This window comes from Pectinophora gossypiella, chromosome 22, assembly GCF_024362695.1.
Source record: "Pectinophora gossypiella chromosome 22, ilPecGoss1.1, whole genome shotgun sequence".
Lineage (NCBI taxonomy): Eukaryota > Metazoa > Arthropoda > Insecta > Lepidoptera > Gelechiidae > Pectinophora > Pectinophora gossypiella.
Window position 1 is genome coordinate 7,697,110 of NC_065425.1, and position 20,036 is coordinate 7,717,145.

General features: G+C 39.1%; 2 protein-coding genes across 2 annotated transcripts; one reads left to right on the forward strand and one right to left on the reverse strand.

Annotated features, from left to right (window-relative positions):
* Nucleotides 1-1,316: 1,316 nt before the first annotated feature.
* LOC126377173 (uncharacterized) lies at nucleotides 1,317-3,021 on the forward strand. The gene is made up of 3 exons (XM_050024865.1): nucleotides 1,317-1,763; nucleotides 2,034-2,222; nucleotides 2,508-3,021. Exons 1-3 carry the CDS (start codon nucleotides 1,364-1,366, stop codon nucleotides 2,807-2,809), a joined length of 891 nt encoding a protein of 296 aa, XP_049880822.1. The 5' UTR covers nucleotides 1,317-1,363; the 3' UTR covers nucleotides 2,810-3,021.
* A 482-nt stretch (nucleotides 3,022-3,503) lies between these two features.
* On the reverse strand, nucleotides 3,504-12,177 carry LOC126376961 (equilibrative nucleoside transporter 3-like). The gene is made up of 8 exons (XM_050024514.1): nucleotides 12,162-12,177; nucleotides 10,334-10,571; nucleotides 8,580-8,725; nucleotides 6,795-7,027; nucleotides 5,868-6,045; nucleotides 5,435-5,547; nucleotides 5,093-5,295; nucleotides 3,504-3,633 (listed from the first exon to the last, which is right to left on the reverse strand). Exons 1-8 carry the CDS (start codon nucleotides 12,175-12,177, stop codon nucleotides 3,504-3,506), a joined length of 1,257 nt encoding a protein of 418 aa, XP_049880471.1.
* Between the last annotated feature and the right edge of the window lie 7,859 nt (nucleotides 12,178-20,036).

Sequence of the window (20,036 nt, forward strand, 5' to 3'; positions counted from 1 at the left end):
ACTTGAAAACTTTTACAAGACCTACATACATTCTCATCATAAAGTAAACAGGTCAAGCATACATTTACAGTGCCTTAGGTACGCCTTCGACATCATTGGAATATGTTCTTCCAATATTTAAATACAACTTTTCATCTCCACAATAATAATTAACATCATCACATCTCTTAATAGTTTACATTACAGTAACATCATCATCAGCCCATTAACGTACTGCTGGGGTACGGGCCTTCCCTATGGATGGATAGGGAGATCGGGCCTTAAACCATCACGCGGGCCCAGTGCGGATTGATGGTTATTAACAACTGCTAATACTGCCGGGACCAACGGCTTAACGTGCCTTCCGAAGCACGGAGGAGCTCGAGATGAAAACTTTTTTTTTGTGGTCACCCATCCTATGACCGGCCTTTGCGAAGGTTGCTTAACTTCAACAATCGCAGACCGAGCGCGTTAACCGCTGCGCCACCGAGCTCCTCATTACAGTAACAATATGCCTGAATATCAAAATTTGCCCAGGTAAATACGAGTATGATGTAAAAGCACGGAGCCACTCGCACATTTGGTATTAGTATGTATAGTGTAGTGGTGAGAGCTACCCGATCGTGCATAGTAATTACCTGACCTGATGATTTATTGATACATGTGGTAAGTACTTACCTGCTGGAAGGAAGGACATCAGCGACTGTTAGTCATTGTCTATATGGTTTAAAAGGATCTAAGTACCGTGGACGTCGGTTCAATTTAGCAACAATATTTTTATATTTTAATGCTGTTCAAATCTGTTATTACAAATAGACAAAATCCGCGACTTGATACATTTGAAAACAAATGAAAGCCTGTCCAGCAGATAATCGTACTGCCACCGTCAGCAAGTGCTGAATGAAACACACTCTTAGTGTTGTGTTCTTACATTTGAGCAGAAAGTATCAAAGTATGAATTATCGCAATAATAAAACGAGGCAATTCTAAATTTAAACTAATTTCAAGTTGTTCTAAGAATATAAAATATTATAAGTAAGTACCAGTAAAGTTAAATTTAAAATAATAAAAAAAAAATGTAGATCATAAAAAGACACAAAATATTTTTACATGCCAAAGTAATTAATACAACATATTTTACAGACTTATGATTTTATTTTAAGAACTCACTCTCACCACCGGGACTTTCTATGACAACAAACACTTTGGCCAAGTGCGAAAGCGATTCCTATGCAGAGCATGTTCCTGCGCCGCGTGCCTCGCCACTCAAAGGATTCCGTATAAAAACCAAGCCCATTCAAAAATTAAATCATTGTTACTCGATTAACCGGCGGGGCCGTACGTCTAATTAGAATTAACCTAATGACAGTGTGAAAAACTAACAATGAAGTGTATATATATACTCCTCCTGGCTTCTGCCGTCCTGGTACAAGGATATACCATTAAGGACAATGAGGTTGAAACGGCGAGGATCCAAACTAGTGATGATTTGCTGAACAGTGTTATTAGTGATTGTTTTGAAGCCGATTCTCCTATTTCATGTCTCAAAGTGAAGGTCCTATCATTCTTGGACACCAAGCTAGGAGTGACAGCGGAGTCTGCGAGGGCTTTGGACGAAAAGAACATTGATAAAGTGATCTTCGACCGCGTCGGGAGGGTTCTGAACACGAATGAATTCAGATTCCAACTGCCAGAGTTCCTGTTCCAAAGCGCTGAGGTGTCCTACAGGGCTGACAGAGGCTTCGATGTCGAATTCCCTGAAGCTGAGAACGAGAATGGAGAAGGTAGAAAGTTTTAGTTTGGCAAAAATTACGTTTTTTTTCTAATTAGGTTTTATTAAAAGACGAGATATTATAACACAGTTTGGTGATGCAAGCAAGGGGGTTTGCATGTGATGGTACAAAATATTTTATGCCAATTTTAAACCTTAATCAGGTCATCATGATGTTTTAAGTAAAGCATTTTAGTTTATTTAATTGACTACATCTACACTCTTCGAAAGGTATTTTATCTATTTATCTCTAACTTTTTCATCAATCCTTATTCTTTCACAGCTAGAGGAATTCTGAAGAAGAAACTGCTGCTGCCAGTTCTTCTGCTCCTCAAGTTGAAGATGAAGGCGATCATGCCGATCCTGGTCACCCTCATCGGTATCAAGGCCGTGAAGGCACTCATCCTCAGCAAACTGGCCATCACGCTGGTCCTTGGATTCCTCATCTACAATTTGTTGCTTAAGAAAGGAGGTAAGGATGGAAATAAGAACTACCCTCATCATCTATCATTATGTCCTTTAGGTCCATTTGCCAATAAAACCATTTGGAATCAAAACCCAAGTCACTTATAAACTGATAAAAATTTAACCCGAAGGTATATCACAAAAGACAACAACTTCTTTATTAATTACCCAGAAGAATAGTAACGAGATCCTAACACGAACATTCACACACGCCCTTAGAAAAAATCTTGTCTCGCAGTGACTGGTATTGGTTCATTAGCAACATCAATTAAAAAGTTTTAACATCTTCCAGGTATGCCAATGATGATGGCTCCAGCAGACGCATCACCAGCGCCTCAGTACGGACCTCCCGCCTCCCAGTACGGCCCCCCTTCTACCCCCGCTGCCCCCCAGGACTCATACGGAAGCCCTGCTTGGGAGCCCTCCAACTCCGGCCCCTACGCTCGAGTTTGGGACCCTTCTCAGATGGCCTACAACTCTTATTACCCCGGAGACTCAAGTTCTTCGGCAGCTAGCAACCAGTCTCCAAGCTATTCCAGTGTAGCGTCAATCTCGTCGACCCTTTCATCATCATCATCCTCACCCACCTATTAAACTCTGGCTACCCCATGTAAATAAACGGATAGCACCGTCCAGGGGGCCAGATCATGAAATTTTGAATGTTTCTCGAAAATTCTCTTTGGAAAATTCTCGAAAAATCTGGAAAGTTTTGGAAGTTTCTCAAGGCCTCCTGAGTACATGCCTGGCACTCAGTCCCTGTACATAGACGCACGCACGATTGGCTAGTGTTTAGGCCTAGTTATTTATTGACGATATTTATTATTATTTATTGTATATGCAATAAAGAACTGTTGTTTGCGATTTAAAAATTATTTATTCCTTCATTATCTACAATAATAAAGCTAATTATCATAAAAAATATGAATTTAAAATGAAAATAAAGAGTATGACAGGTTGTAAACTTACTTAGTGGAAAGTTGACTGTCGCTAATGTACAGATGCCTTCAATAAATTAGCAATGATCTAAATATGGGAGTGCATGACATGAGTCGAAGAAACAACATACTAATTAAAGTAAAAGCAACGGACAGAATAAATATTTATTTAAATAACAACAGCTATATACAACTATAGTTGAGGCAGTCTCTTTGAAGAGCGTTGCTTAAATGTAGAAAATTATTATGATGTTCTCTCTTAAAAATATTATCATTAATAACTATACCAGCTGTGATCGGTTTAACGTGTCTAATCTCTAATTTAACCTCTTTAAACTGTTCGTTTTGGTCAATCAGCCCCAAATGCTCATGGAGACGATGGTGGGGCCGAGCCCCGACAGTGCGATCCCCGAGAGGATGCCCGTGATCAGAATAGCGCCGCCGATCATGACCGCCTTGTGCACGTACTCAGGGTCTACTTTACTGCAATATGTATAAAAGGTGTAATTGATACCGTAACTACTATTGAGGGGTATGATTCAGCTCATGATTCTGAGTTAATATCAAGTTGAATTTATCAAAAGTATGGAACTGAAAATATTTTTTCATGACTTTTGCGATAAAAAATTCCACTCGATATTAACTCACAATCACTGTCTGAATCATCCTTCTCAGTTTTCGGCACGCTGTCACTAACACCCTTACATACCCGTACGGCTACCTGCACGCGCTTGTACGGGGTCTAATTAGGACCGTAACGAATACTGAGTGAGATAATTTGGCTCATGATTCTGACTTAATATCAAGTGGGTTCTCTGTATTAATAGAGAAGCACGATTTGAAACCTAACGAAAGGTAAAAAGCCTAATTTGACATACCTACAACCATATGATATATAATGTAGGTATCGATAATCACAATTCAATCCTCGGTAATAAAGGTGGTAATAGCAAAACATGATAATTAATAAATAATTTCGATAAAGAAACCCTACGTAATCTTTACCATATGGCAAATTCCCATAAACAACAAAAATCAGGGGGGTTAAAAAGGCCACATCAAAGCAATTCTCTAAAAAAGCAATATTGCCATTTGTAATTTCTTGACATATGTCCAATTACAATAGATGAATTGCCTCTATGTAGTCTGTTGATATTCTCATTAATAAAGTGACAAATAGCCAAGCATGAAAATAAGTAACTAATTTCGATAGGGAAACCCTATGTAATCTATAACATATATCTATCATAACATACATATCACAACATATCATAACATATTATATATCTTGGTTCTGCTCTATAATGTGCTGTATGACCCTCGTTCCCCTCCCTACTTAAAAGAACGTTTCCAGTTCCTAGGTAGCGACTGTTCTCGTGAACTTCGTTCGCGGACGGACAATGTGCTGAAGGCTCCTTTCTCAAGGTCTGGATACTACAAAGATTCCTTTACCGTAAAGTCCACGCACTTGTGGAATGATTTGCCTGCTGATATCAGGCATTCGAAGTCATTAGCTATATTCAAAACTAAACTTCACCATTTTTTCTTGGCTAAATCATCGTCTTGTAACTAATATTTTATTTTTACTTATATGTATCATTGTATGTATATATAGTATGTGTATAATATATATATTTAGTAGATAAGATTGTGTATATATATATAAAATGTGTCTATTGTTTTATTTTATGTATCTGCGCGCTACACTGCAGCTGTACAAAATGTACCATATCCTTTGCCGAAGGTTGTCTGGAAGAGATCGCTCTTAGCGATAAGGCCGCCTTTGCCCACCTTAGAATAAGTTTATCCTGTAAATGTTTTGTGAATTTGTGTGCAATAAAGTGTTTTATTATTATTATTATATCTATAACCTATATACCATTTGAAGTTTTTACGATACCAAATTCCCATAAGCAATAAAATTCACATCCTTCACACTTACCCGCCAACATACATCATAGCGAGCGAGCTGAAGTGGCCAGAGGTCCACCCCAAGAGCACACTGAGCACCCAGTAGACAGCGTCGGAGGTGATGACGACTCGCATGGTGCGCGTCACTCCGGAAGGCTGGTAGTTGCACATCAGGAACAGAGGGATGAACGCGATACGGGACGTTGTCGCCACCCACAACCATCTGCGGGTTGGCTGAGGAAAATTTTGGAGATTAGACACATCTGTCATATCGGAGATCGGATCGGATATCAAGGTCTGTCTGATCGAAATGGGAGCAATAATGCAAGTCAAACTCTATATGACAAGCCACGGATACGTAATATCAACTTACATATTGAAAATAGTTTGCCGTAATGTTCCCGATGAGCGCGGTGAAGTTGAATGTGAGAAAACATGTCACCCGCACGAAATTGTCACCGAGGAAGTCACCCATCGAACGAATATCTGCAACGATATAAAAGATAGGATGTATGTAGGTACTAAGATAGGCGTAGAAGGTGACAGCTACTAGAAAAGATTTGATATCTATAAACGTATGGTGAGGTATTAAAATTTCAGTTTATGTTATAATGTGCCTTTTCTCGTCAATCTGAAAGTGTAGCATGTAGCACCACTTATTACACTATGTAGCGGATTCGTGAGAACTTTGTAACAATTTCATCAGCCGTACGACGCCCACTGCTGGGCATAGGCCTACTGATTTGACTAGTTGGGAACTAGCCTCGTGAGTTACCTACTTGACTAACATGAATAAGAGTACAAACCAGAGTGAATAGCAGGGAATATCCCGATGGAAACAACAAACACGAGCCACACGTTGTAAAGCTGCACCCAGCACTGCTTCAGGATCATGAGGTAAGGGATCTTCTTGGGTGAGTTCTCGCCGAGCTCCTTCGCCGCTGAGCTCTTCTGCTGCAGCGAGTCGTAATAGCGGTAGAACCTCTGCAACACAATACAACGCTTCAAATGAGGGAATAACAAGAGCTTGATGCAAAAAAGGAAAAGAGCTCAAAGGTGTTTGGTTTCAAATCACGTTCGAAAATATATACCCATCTCATGTAGCACATCAGAACTATTCAGAACTTGTCATTAGCAAGCTGAGACAGGTATATGTTTTCGTAAGCGAGTAGAAAGCGATTAAAAAATAAGCCCCCTGGGATGCGGTGTCACCGCAACAGGCATTATGGAGGGAGACACCGTAGGCGCATATCAACTCAACGCATATGACCAGCGGTTCTGCATGTCTTCTATAAGTACATTGCCATATGCATTGAATTCATCGACAGTGACGCAACTCTTATTGCACCGCATTTATATCGAGGCACTGTTATGACTTTTTATCATCGTAGTAAGTGGAATTCCCTGGTGGCTCTGCCTACCCCAACAGGAACTAGGCCTGATCTTACGTATGTATATGTGCTTAACATAATTGGAGTATTGAGAGGTACATCTATGGCAACATGAACTAAGTACCCACACCGAACAGGAACAGGTGGTGAGCCGTATCGCCGTTTATAATGGTCGACCCAACTTTGTTAATAAAAACTGCACTTAATACTGATTAGTGTAACTCCCTTACCAGGGTACGAACCGGTGCTCCCCGATTGAGAAACAAGCCGGTGTACCATAGAACCACGGTGAGCGTAGGTTACTTTTTTTAAATTATTAAGGTGAATAACCATAAAACTTACATTCAGGGGCAAGGCAAAGTAGCTGTCAAGGCAGGCCAGAAAGACAACCATGCCTCCGATGAAGTAGTAGATGGCAGAGCTCTTGAGGGAGCCCCCGAAGGAGGCGGAGACCCAGTTGAGCAGCGTCACCAGGGTGCCACACAAGTTGTTACCGAGGACCACGGCGCCGGTGTACTTGGCCGGTAGACGACCAGCCACGCCGAACACGCAGTTCTGGTAGACTGCGTTCGATGCTGGCATGGTTGTACGATAATTATTAAATGGGTAACATAGGTACATACTACATAAACTCACGCCTATTTCCAACCGGGGCAAGCAGAGACTATGGAATTCCATTTGCTTCGATCCTGACGCTTCTCTTGCTTCCTCCACATTCATCAATCGTTTCGCACGCACGCCGGTTCAGAGTAGATCTACTGAACCTTTTCTAATGTACGTCATTCTAGGTCTTTCTCTGCCAGCCCAACCACCAACATTCGCTTTATATACTGCTTTCGTAATCCTATTATCCTTCATTTGCTCTTTGTGCCCAAACCTACTTAACATTATTAAAACACATAATAACGGGTTCTTACCGCGTTTAAATCAGGGATATGAGCCTCACGATATTTTGACACTGTTGCAAGTGCCATGATCATGGGATGACTGATGAGATTGGAGTGGAGTAGGTAGATCCATAAATTTCTACGGGTAGACATATCTGTCTACCCTCTTTCTTTGCCGCTTGTTTATGCATTCTACTAAACATTCCCTTCTCAATCTTGGTCACTATACCATATCTGTCTCTCATCACACTGTTCCTCTCTCTATCACTCAATTTAACTCCGCAGATGCTACGCAACGACTTCATTTGTACGGCATTAATCCTACTTTCATGCTACCTTAGTCACAGGTCACCGCAAGATGAATAGAATAGAATAACTTTATTCCCAAAACAGTGAAGGTTAAAAAAGCATGAACTAACCTTACCGAGCTTTCTGTTACACCAGCGTGGTATGTGGTAAGCTGTATCGCCATCGATAATATTCGAGGCAACTGTATTAGTGAAATCTGCACTTAAGATACCTAAATTAATAACTCATTGGTGCATGTCCCGTACCGGGGTTCGAACCGGCGCTTACCGTTTGAGAAGCAAGCGATGTACCACCTGTACCGATGACTTCTCCCAAACCAGCATAGAATAAAAGCGTGCGAGTCGGACTCGCCTATGAAGGGTTCCGTAACAGCAAGGAACATAATATAAAAGTTTTTTTTTTCGTTCCTATACTTGAGTTGATTGAATGAAAAGTAAATTACGGTTTACGATTTATGATGTATTAAAAAAAAACTACTTACTAGATCTGGTTCAAACCAATTTTCGTTGGTAGTTTGCATGCTAATCTACATCATATATTTTTTTTAGTTTTATCCTGCTCTTATTTTAGAAGTTACAGGGGGGGGACACACATTTTACCACTTTGGAAGAGTCTCTCGCGCAAACTATTTTTAGAAAAAAATGATATTAGAAACCTCAATACCATTTTGGAAGACCTATCCATAGATACCCCACACGTATGGGTTTGATGAAAACAATTTTTTTGAGTTTCAGTTCTATGTATGGGGACCCCCAAAATTTATTGTTTTTTTTTCTATCATTGCGTAAAAATCTTAATGCGGTTCACAGAATACACATATTTATCAAGTTTCAACAGTATAGCTATTATAGTTTTGGAGAAAAGTGGCTGTGACATACGGACGGACGCGTTTTTGCCATTAGGCTACGGAACCCTAATAAACCATACTAACCATGAAGAAAGAAGACCGAGACCATGGTAACCCAGAAGAATCCGTCTGCCCACCCTGAACTGTCCACCATGGCCAGGAAGATGGTCAGCACGAATATGAATACCTCCATTATTAGTGTTACTATGATGCGTATCATCAGGCTTCCACTGGAAAAATAATCGTCACTTCATTAAAGCCCAATGCACACAGAACTGGAAAAGCGGCCCGGCTTTTTTGACGTAACTTATTGTAGATTTGCCGCGAATTGCATTATATTAACTACTTGGTCGGACAAATGGGGAGCGTAAGGGCTCTCACCCGGTCAGTATCTACAAGACTATATCATAACATAAGCTCACAACTATATCCCAACTGGGGTAGTCAGAGATATATCCATCGCAAGATGAACTAAGTACCCACACCTCACCGAGCTTTCTATTAGACCAACATGGTAGTTTTATCGTTTTATATGTATTGTTTTGTAAGTATTATTGTATTTCTTTCATGTATTTGTAGATACACTGCACACACACACGCTTTTAATTATGTTTTTGTAAACTACTTTGTTTTCATAGTATAAGTAAATATTATTATGTATTCATTCAAGTTGTATTTGTGGGAGACACGACTTCCGTGCCTCACTTAGCAGGGTCCACAGAATACCAGCGTCGTGGCTCGCGCCGCGGCTTATGCTGAGTGAGGCCCTTTTATAAAGGACACCACCACCATCGTTGACCAGTCCATACACTCAATTATTTGTATTTCTCGTGTATGTTGTTTTTATTATGTGTTTTGTTTGATTGTAAGTTGTGTGTTACTCCGTGTTTTAAAGTATATATTTGTTTTGTATTTGTTACTGTGGTGTCCCTTTATAATAAACGTTTCTTTCTTTCTTTCTAGATGGTAAGCCGTATCGCTGTCTATAATGGTCGCGCCAACTATGTTAGTGAAAGATAACGGCCTACGTAATCCAGTGGTTGAGCGTTGGGCTCACGATCCGGAGGTCCCGGGTTCGAATCCCGGTGGAGACATATCACAAAAAATCGCTTTGTGAACCCCAGTATGATCACCCGAATGTCAGTAAGTAAGATGATCCGTGCTTCGGAAGGCATTTTAAGCCGTTGGTCCCGATTACTACTGACTGATGTAACTACGTCGTTACATGAGTCATGTCAGGGGCCATTGGGGCCTTGCACTTAACATAAATTATCATTAGTGCCAGTCCAGTTGGGACCGGGGTTTGAACCGACACTCCCCGTTTGAAAAGCAAGCCAGTGAACCACTGGACCACAGTGACTTGAGCAAATAGACAGTTAAGTACATTCGCTTTATCGTGAAAGAATCGTCAAGGAAATTAAGTACCTACTTAAAATAAACACTCTAAAGTTCACCCTCGACAAACGGCAAGAATATTAACGGCCTCTGCGGTCCAGTGGTTGTGGTTGAGCGTCCGGAGGCCCCGGGTTCGAATCCCAGTGGGGGCATATCACAAAAATCACTTTGTGATCCCTAGTTTAGTTAGGACACTACATGCTAATCACCCGATTGTCCGAAAGTAAGATGATCCGTGCTTCGGAAGGCACGTTAAGCCGTTGGTCCCGTAGTGAGTAATCGTTACATGAGCCATGTCAGGGGCCTTTGGTGGCTCAATCATAACCCTGACACCAGGGTTGATGCGGTTGGTATTCCACCTCACAGCCCACACAATAAGAAGACGAAGACCCTCGACAATACTACAAAAAAAAAAAAACAAAATAAGAAAAAAATACAATCACCGCAAAACAATAAAGACGTTGAACCAACTGAACAGAAAGTTGGGAGTGTGGCTCGCATAGCCAAGATACACGAGGAACCTGTCAGCATAGGTGGAGTCCTTCAGCTTATACTTCACGAAGTAGTCCTTCGCGGTGATGAACATATTCCACGCTATCATGGCGCCTAGGCCGTGGAGTACTAGGGTCATGTATAAGATGCCTCCCTTGTCCACTGGTACGGTTGGGTTGAAGTTTACACCTGCAATAAAAGTATACTAAGCTCAATGTTTTACTCAGCGCAGCGGACCCTCCCGGCAAAGTATATTAAGATTCCTATTTTTTTTTTTGACGTGACTTGTTGTAGATTTGCCGCAGATGGCATTAACTACTTGGCCGGACAAATGGGGAGCGCTGAAGGCTCTCACCCGGTACAAAGTTTAAGACAACAGGCCTGAGGGTGTCCAGTTAGGCGCGAACCTCGGCTCAGGGCGTCGTCTGAGAGGAAGAATTAAGATTCCCAATGGCCCCGATTCCTATAGACACGTCCTAAGTACCGACTTCAAAAAATGAGGAGGTTCTCAATTCGACCGCATTTTTTTTTAATTTGTTCGGGGATAACTTCTTCGTTGATGAACACAGGCACCGACTTCAGAATTATAAAATTAATTAACTAATTGAAAATACGTACTTATTACTTTGTGCGAAGTAAATTTATTTATTGCTTTTTAGTTTTGCGTTTGAAGTCGGTTTTTTTCTTTGTAATTTTTTTTATTTTTTTAAGTTATTATACTTACTTACCTGTATTTTTCTTATCCGCCGAAAAGGGAAGGGATGATTGACAACTGGTTAGCGTACCAGGTTCAAGATAAATTATGAAATTCTGATAACTACGAGTAACTAAAAACATTTTATTTTTCTATTAAATTTATTTATGAATTTTAATCAAGAAAAGCGTAATAAGTCCGACATTTTCACATCACGTTTTTCTATGACGTCAATCATACAAATTCCATAGTCATTTGGTGTTTTGACGTTTAGTAAATAGTAATTGATTTGACTAGTTCGAAACCAGCCTACTGTTAATTTCAAAATTTGAATAACCCTGGCGAATAAAATAGGCGTCTCGCTTATATGAAACCCGTTTGACGTGTGTTGTCAACTTAATCTGTCAGGTTAGATCAATATAAAATTTTGGAAAGGGTTCTTTTTCTACCTAAAATTGACGTAAGTTTAATAAATTTTATGCCTGTCGATTACCCGTCCTTTCCTTATTCAGCGGATAAGAAAATGATTCTCTCTAGCCATAGAATAACAACCACGTACTTTCATCGCTTGTCTATTTTTTACCGCAAGGCGGTAAGATTAGTGTTTGTGTAATATACGTATTATTATGACAAAATATTAAGTTGCCAAACCCTTTAGCCCAAAATCGCCTAACTACTAAATGTTCAAAAGTCTGGCCAATGTGTACATTAGTCACTGTTTTTCATTGTGTACTGTTCCTCACGATCCGGAAGTCCCGCGTTGAAATCCCGGTGGTGACATATCACAAAAATCACTTTGTGATCCCTAGTTTGTTTAGGACATCACAGGTTGATCACCTGATTGTCCGAAAGTAACATGATCCGAGCTTCGGAAGGCACGCTAAGCCGTTGGTCCCGGTTACTACTTAGTTATGTAAGTATGTAGTCGTTACATGAGCCATGGTAGGGGCCTTTGGCGGCTCAATAGTAACCCTGACACCAGGGTTGATGAGGTTGGTAATCCACCTCACAGCCCACACTATACAAGAAGAGACTATATTTCGAACTTGTGACCTTGTAGAAAAAGCCTGGGATGTCCAACCAACCTGTAGGAGTACTCATCTGGACTGTCTGGACTATAGACTAGTAGAAAGCTGTACAAGTCTTGCCTTCAGACGCTGTATTGGTAATGTAATCCATATAACAAATCCTATCCAGTTGTAACAATGGAATTCTTTCCATCGTATCTGATGATGAAAAAAGCTTCAATCCTGGAACAACACAAAATAATTAAAAAAACAAACTTCTTTCTTTTAAAGATCTTATCTTGTGTGGGTTGTGCGATGACCGAACTTATCAAACTATATTAGAGTTTGTCAGGATTACTACTGGCACCGAAAGCCCTTATAAAGCTCTTCTTCTATTGTGTGGATTTTCAGGTGGATTACCAACCCCATCAACCCTGGTGTCAGGGTTATTATTGAACCACCAAAGGCCCCCGACATAGCTCATGTAACGACTACTTATTTACATCGGCAAATAGGTACCGGGACCAACGGCTTAACGTGCTTCCCAAAATAGTAGTTACATGCATGCATTGCTGCGTTTCCATCGACGCTGAGCTGTGCGGAGAGGAGCGGAGATGTGTAGGAATCGACCAATCACCGCGAGGGAGAGAGTGACAGAGTGTCTTCGTTTTTCACTCTCTCGAACGCTGTGATTGGTCAAATCCGCACATCTCCGCTCTTCTCCGCCCATCTCCGCGTCAGTGGAAACGGCCTTACACACATGGACGATAGATACAGCATCAATCAAGAACAACAGCAACAATCTGGCCAAAACACCTCATCACATCATCTCATCTGGCTGTTTTTTTTTTTGACCTGACTTATTGTAGATTTGCCGCAGATAGCATTAACTACTTGGCCGGACAAATGGTTTAAGACAACAGGCCTGAGGGTGGCCAGTTGGGCGCGAACCTCGGCTCAGGGCGTCGTCCGAGAGGAAAAATATTTGAAAGAATTAATCAACCCTAGTGGGTCGATAGCGATAAGCGCTGATTGAGGGAAATCGTCGACCACACCGGCGGGGTCGGTATCGGGGTCCTGAAGTGTTTGGTGTCGCGAGCTGATTGGCTATCTGGGTTTTGGTTTATAAGTACGGAAGTGTTCTTCCCTTGTTGATCCCATTACTTACCCCTGTTTGATTTACGAAACTTATTCACTAGACGTTCCCTTTCAAAGAATGTACTTACCTAAGAATAAGTTTTTTAATTTTAATTTTATTTAGGTAACAATTTCAGTAAACAACTTACGTTGACAGCCACCACGCTTCTATGTTCTCTTTGGTAAACAGAACTAAGGAGTTTCTTTACTCGAAAAGTATCTGTGGTCTCTAAGTTGTTTTCGTTTTCGTGTAAGTATTTTGTGGCTTTTCTCTCAGAAGCTTTTCTATAATAAGGCATTTTCCCTGTTTATCAAAACATACAAGCCCTGTATATAGAGCAACACGGACCTCTGACGGAGCACTGTAAGTATTACAAAAAAATTTTCTTCTAAAAATTTACATTATTAAACTACACATGTAAATTACACGTTACATGTATCAATATTTATTTCACAAGTATATTTTATATTCCGTCTACTTTTTGATAAAGGTAATATACACGTACTTGTGAGTAACTTGTAGCTTTTGGACGTGTAAGTTTTGATAAACATGGCACTAAATCTGTGATAAGGCACATCACAATAGTGAAAGCTTACCCACATGTACTTATTACGATGGCTAAAAAGAGGCGTGACTGAGGAATAGACCTCTAAGGTAATATATATATATATATATATATATATATATATATATATCTCAATTAAATAGTAGGTAAGCCTTCTATAGTTATAGTTAGCCATCGTAAGAAGTACATAAGGGTAGGTATACGGTTCGGATAGAGTTATGTAATGAAAAACTTTATATATAATGTTCGCTTTATATATTTGTATTTAATAATTCGATTATTCTAATAAGTACACAAAGTGGAAGTGTTACAAGTGTTTTATAGTTCAAACTATTTGTTAAGCTAGATACATACAGAAAATGTGGAAAAGTGGAAAAATATTAGGTACAATTCATGTGATTTCATAAGGTTTCTATTATTGTCACCAGTGGATTTTATTTTCATAAATATCGTCATATTTTTATAAATATCTAAATACCTACTGCTTTAAATTGTATTTTATGTATTAAACTCGATGCACACAGAGCAGAGGACACGGGATAAGTAAGTATATCAAAAAATCCAAAATAATTCATAATAATTATACCTAAGAGTGGTGGAAAAAGTGGAATTCCATAGTCTCTGCTTACCCCGGTGGGAAATACGCGTGAGTTTATGTATGTACTGGAATTATCATAATTTATTATACCGTCTCCAATCGCCATACAATTTTTCTCGAAAAAAAATCTCAACGCTTTTTACTATTATAAACCTGAAAGTTCATTATACAAGGTTAGTGACATCGTAACGAATACTGAGGGGGATGATTCGACCAAGATTCAGAGTTAATATCAAATGGAATTTTCGGTCCAAAAATTAATGAATTTATTGTGTTTTTTTTTTTAAATTATTTTCAATTCTATACTTATGCGATGGAAAATTCCACTTGATATTAACTCAAAACAATGAGCTGAATCATCCCCCTCAGTATTCGTTACGATGTCACTTACACCTAGTGATGGGCAGGGAAAGAAAAAATTGGGTGGGAAAGAAAAAATATCGGGAAAATATGGGAAAATAAAATAAACACCCGAAAAATTCCCGAATTATGGGAAAATATTTTTTATTTAATTATTTTTAATCTTATTATTATTTGTATGTCGTTTCCATGTCTCGGGTCGGGTCTGTCATGGAGTCCCGGACTTTTGGAAGGCGTGAGTGGGGCCGAAGCCAACACGTAGAGGCCCCTTAAGACAATTTACTCTAAATGTGTTGTGACACCAACCGGCAATTATCCCTGTATGCACTATGGGAGTGCACCCAAAGACAATCCCTGGTTCGTGTAAGACTATTGCAGATTATGGGAACAAAAGGAACTGGGCTATTGGTTTGGGGGTTAGTGAACCGGGATACTGGGGCTATGGGGGACTATGGCGCCTGCTCGACCAATGTTAATAACAGAGATACATTGGGCAGGCGGTGACTCGTCACTCACTGGTTGGGCCACCTACTCGTATCTAGCCGACGCGACTGGACGGCAAGGCAGCAACATGGTTGTGAGCATCTCAGGGTGTCAAGAGGTGTACACCGCTTTCTGCGAGGCGGTTTATGTGGGGAGGTGTATGCATCTTTCACTTCCACCCTGCGAGCGTATAGCTCTAACGCCCCACTCTGGCTGGCCAATGAAGGCAAGCTAGAGGTGAGAGTCCTGCGGCCCCCGCTAAGGTCCATTCCGGCCAGCCAGTACTGTCACTATCTTTGTTGTTCTTCTTTGGACTCTCTCTAGTAGTGCAATGTCCTTCCAATAGTAAAGTCTCCATATTTGAAACCCATGTTCTAACAGCGGTCTGACGTAAGTAAGTTTTGTAAAGCCTAAGAAACAATTCCGTATCTATATGATAAAAAGCTTTTCTAATTATGTATAAGAGGGAGTTATCCTTCTTAGTGATTCCAATAATGTGTTCGTCCCACTTTAGATTATGTGTTATCGTTATGCCAAGGTCCTTCTGTTTTTTAACACATTCGAGAGGTTTTGAGTCAATGGTGTAACTCAACGTGGGGTGGTTACTGCCAACATGCAACGCAGTGCATTTGTGTACGTTTAATGTGATTAGCCAATCTCGGGTCCAAGCAATTAATCTAGTAAGATCATCTTGGATTATATTATGGCTAATAAGTGGATTCCCCGTTATTTTCGTGTCATCTGCAAAGAGTGATATATCAGACATGATACCATGTTTAAGATCCGTAAGGTAGATACTGAATAAAATAGGTCCTAACACCGATCCCTGCGGCACACCGCTGAGGACTTTTCTGGGAACAGAGTATGATTCTCCGATGCGCACAGAGAATGTGCGATTTGACAGGAAGTCGTCAATCCACTTCACGATATTGCCTCTGATTCCAAAGGGCTCTAATTTAGCAATCAATCGTGTGACAGGAACTCGATCAAAAGCTTTTTCATAGTCCAAGTAAATAATATCTGTAGGTATTCGTGCCTCCCAATTTCTTGCACAAAACCATGTTGCTCCTCGATGATGACATTCTCTCGTTCCAAAAGCATCCTATATATCCTATAATATGTAGATATCTTTGCATGGAATTATTAAAATCGAACATTCCATTCAAAATATATTACAAAGGAGATCATCGGCTTTCCATACTTTGGCCGGCCCAAATTTGAAAGTGCCGGTCAGAGAAAAAAAATGTGTCAAACCTTTCGAGTAGATTGTTCTGAACACTTTTTACTATGACACCAGACGTGTATGACCATTAGTTTGGCTTTAATTGGATTTTCAAAATCTCGATTTTCCATACATTTTGTAAAAAATAATATTATGTCCGTTGGGAAAAAGAGGTATACAGGCGTATTATAAAGGACCGTTAGAACATTTATTTGTATGGCGCCAAACTTCTATGACCATTATTTGGACTTTTATTGGACTTTCAGTTTTGGTTAATATGTTAAAATGCCGGCCATCGAAAAAAATACGTTGAATCTGTCTAATAGTTGCTTCTCAATATTTTTTAATAACACCAAACATCTATGACCATTATTTTGACTTTTATTGGAATTTACGTTTTAGTTCAAATGTGAAAAATGCCGACCAGCAAAAATATCATGTTGAGAGTATCGAGTAGATGCCTGTTAACATTTTTTTCTATAGCGCCAAACTTGTATGACCATTAGTTTGGCTTTTAGTGTATTTTAAAAATCTTGATTTCTTATTTATTTTGTATGAAAATAAAGTGCTTTGGGTAAAAAATGCGGTACGGCGGATTACAAAGGACCTTTAGAACATTTAATAATCTGGCGCAAAACATTTTTGACCGTTATCTTGACTTTTTATTCGTCTCTCTTTCCGTTTTGGTTCAAATGGGAAAATGTCAGCCAGTGAAACAAAATAAGTCAAATCTTTTGGTAAACGACTTGAAATGTATTTTTACTATACTACCAAATGTCGACTTTGGCTTTAATTGGTCTTTTTAAAAAACTTTTTTTTATACATTTTAACAATGACAACAAGCAGAGCTTTCCCAATGACTAGTTATTAGTCAGATAAATACTTTGTGTTTTTGTTTTGTGTGTTGTTAGGTGAACTTCTATATTAATACTATACTATACACGTTTTTGTCATAGTTTATAATGTTTACAGGTATCTTCTCGATAGCTTTGACATGTGTTTTTTGCTGACCGGCACTTTTAACACAGAAACTATAACGTAAAGTCCAACAAAAGTCAAAATAATGGTCATAGACGTTTGGTGTCCTAATAATAAATGGTCAAATGGATAAGTTCTAACGGGATATAAAAATATTGTTTCATGGCCGGCACTTCACATTTTCACCAAAAATGTATGAAAATTCAGTTTTTTTTAATTCGAATAAAAGCGAAAATATTGACCCTACAGCTTTGGTGCCATAGTAATAAATGCTCAGACGGATAAGTTCTAAGGATAATATCATTATTGTTACTTGGCCGGCACTTTACATTTTCACCAAAAATGTATGAAAAATACAGTTTTTTTAAAATCGAATAAAACCGAAGATATTGACCCTACAGCTTTGGCGCCATAGTAATAAATGCTCATACGGATAAGATCTAACGGAATATAGCAAAATTATTTTTTTGCCGGCACTTTGACTTCTGGGCCGAAATTCGATGATCTTTAAGTTTTTTAAGAGTTCATACGACACTACGACAGAAAATAAATTGGGCATAAGTAGGCATACATTATATTTAAATGGTCCTTGTTGGAAATCCTTACTTTTAATACAAATATATGCGATAAAAAATATTTTCCCTTGAAATGGGAATTTTTCGGGTTTTTTCCCTCAGAATTGGGAAAATTCCCAAAACGCGGGAATTTTCCGGGTAAGAACCCAACACTACTTACACCCCGTACGTGTGGGTGTTAGTGACACCGTAACAAATACTGAGGAGTATGATTCAGACCATGATTCTGAGTTGATATCTAACGGTTACCATAGACGTATGTAAGGTAACTTTATTGACTGTTCATTACCATTCTGTTACATAGTTCTTGTAGTAACGAATCGGGCAAGCCCCATATTTCTCCTAACGTGTAGAGTTTGGGAACTTAGGGTTTGTATAAATAGGGCGTGTAGAGTTACAAGCTTAGCTCTACATGAGATCTGGGGGGTTAAAATGGCCACATTTTGTTATTGCGATCTGTTACATGGATTTTGAAATTTCGGTTTTAAAAAATAACTATTTTGAATTAAACTAAAAATTATATTTTACTTTGAATTTGGAATTGAAATACAGATTTGGAAAAAAACATAAATAGAGTTGTGTACCGCGTGGTGGATGGGATCAGACTAACTAGATTGCGTGGGAAGAGGAGGCTAGGAGAATAAAGTGCTGACTATTACAATTTAGATGAAATACAGAATTAGTGGTTTTTGGGTAAAGGTAAGCATTTCTACTAGCAATTGCATTCTATAACAGATCGATATGATTTCGTTTTGGCATCATTTACATGTAAATGTTTTTTGTTGGTTCTATTTAAGCCGTAAGCTATTAAGGAGGAAGAGAGCGCGCGTTTGTCTCGCTCGCGCACGAGGTAAGGCAGTACATTATTCACTGCATCTGTGTTGTGTTTGTATAGAAACTAGATTTTTGTATGAAGTGTCCGAGCTGTTTCACATAAAATCTCTAGCCCACCTGTCCCGTGTTCTCGACTCTGTGTACAACAAGCAAATGTTATAAGGGTTTCTCCTTTCAGATACATTTCCAATACATTTTTGTTTGCAGTAGGTTATATTATGGCTAAAAACCAATGTCGATACAATTTGGCCAGCTAATGCTAAAAGCAACCATGTCTTTTTGTAGTTTGTATTAGACTATCTAGGTACCTACTTGATTAGTTAGGTCCTACTTCATAATGGCTATAGGCAGTGATGCGCCAATACCGGGAATGTTCCCAAAGTGGGAATTTTCCCGTTGTAAAAGCTCTTTAACACTAAAGACATTGCACTGCTTTTCTTTCTAGAACGCCACATCACTGAGTATAGATACCAGACCACAGTACCTACCTACTTATTTGTCATTTTTTATGCTTTTCGTTTCAAATTTTATAGGTATGTTTAAGTACTTACAATAAGTAATACCCCTTATTATGTAGGTTAATTACATCTGATTTTAAGTAGGTAAGTGACGGTACGGCAACCTATTGGAAACATTTCAATCAAACCTTGAAGATTCCAACATTCGAAAAAATATTTTAATCTTCATGGAAAAATCGATGGTATTTGTACCGGGTTATATCTTTTTAGACTTGGCGACTCTTAGAATTAGCTGGGTTAACTGAGGGACAGTCACATTTCGACTTTTAGCCATAACACATAGGTACACGTTTGGTATATATATTTTTAAGAAGATGTTTTAAGGAAGAAATAGTCGTTTTCTCAAGCAATGCAATTTAAGATTTTACAAAGAACATGATATGATAGAAAGTGCAACAATAAATACAACATAGTTACAAATACTGTATAAATGCAATATTTACAAGGATAATTATAATATACTAGGATCTAGTCCCGTACAAATCTTAGGAAAGTACAAAAATTACCTATAAATCTAAAAATGAACTTTGTACTTGAAAGGTGAATGAATGGGGTTTGAATAATGGGTTCCGCATATGCAAATATCTGGTTTTAATGTAATATTATTCTATTACGTAGCAACAGCCTTTGTCTAGTGGTTAGAGCGTTAGACTCACGATCTGAAGGTCCGGGTTCGATTCCC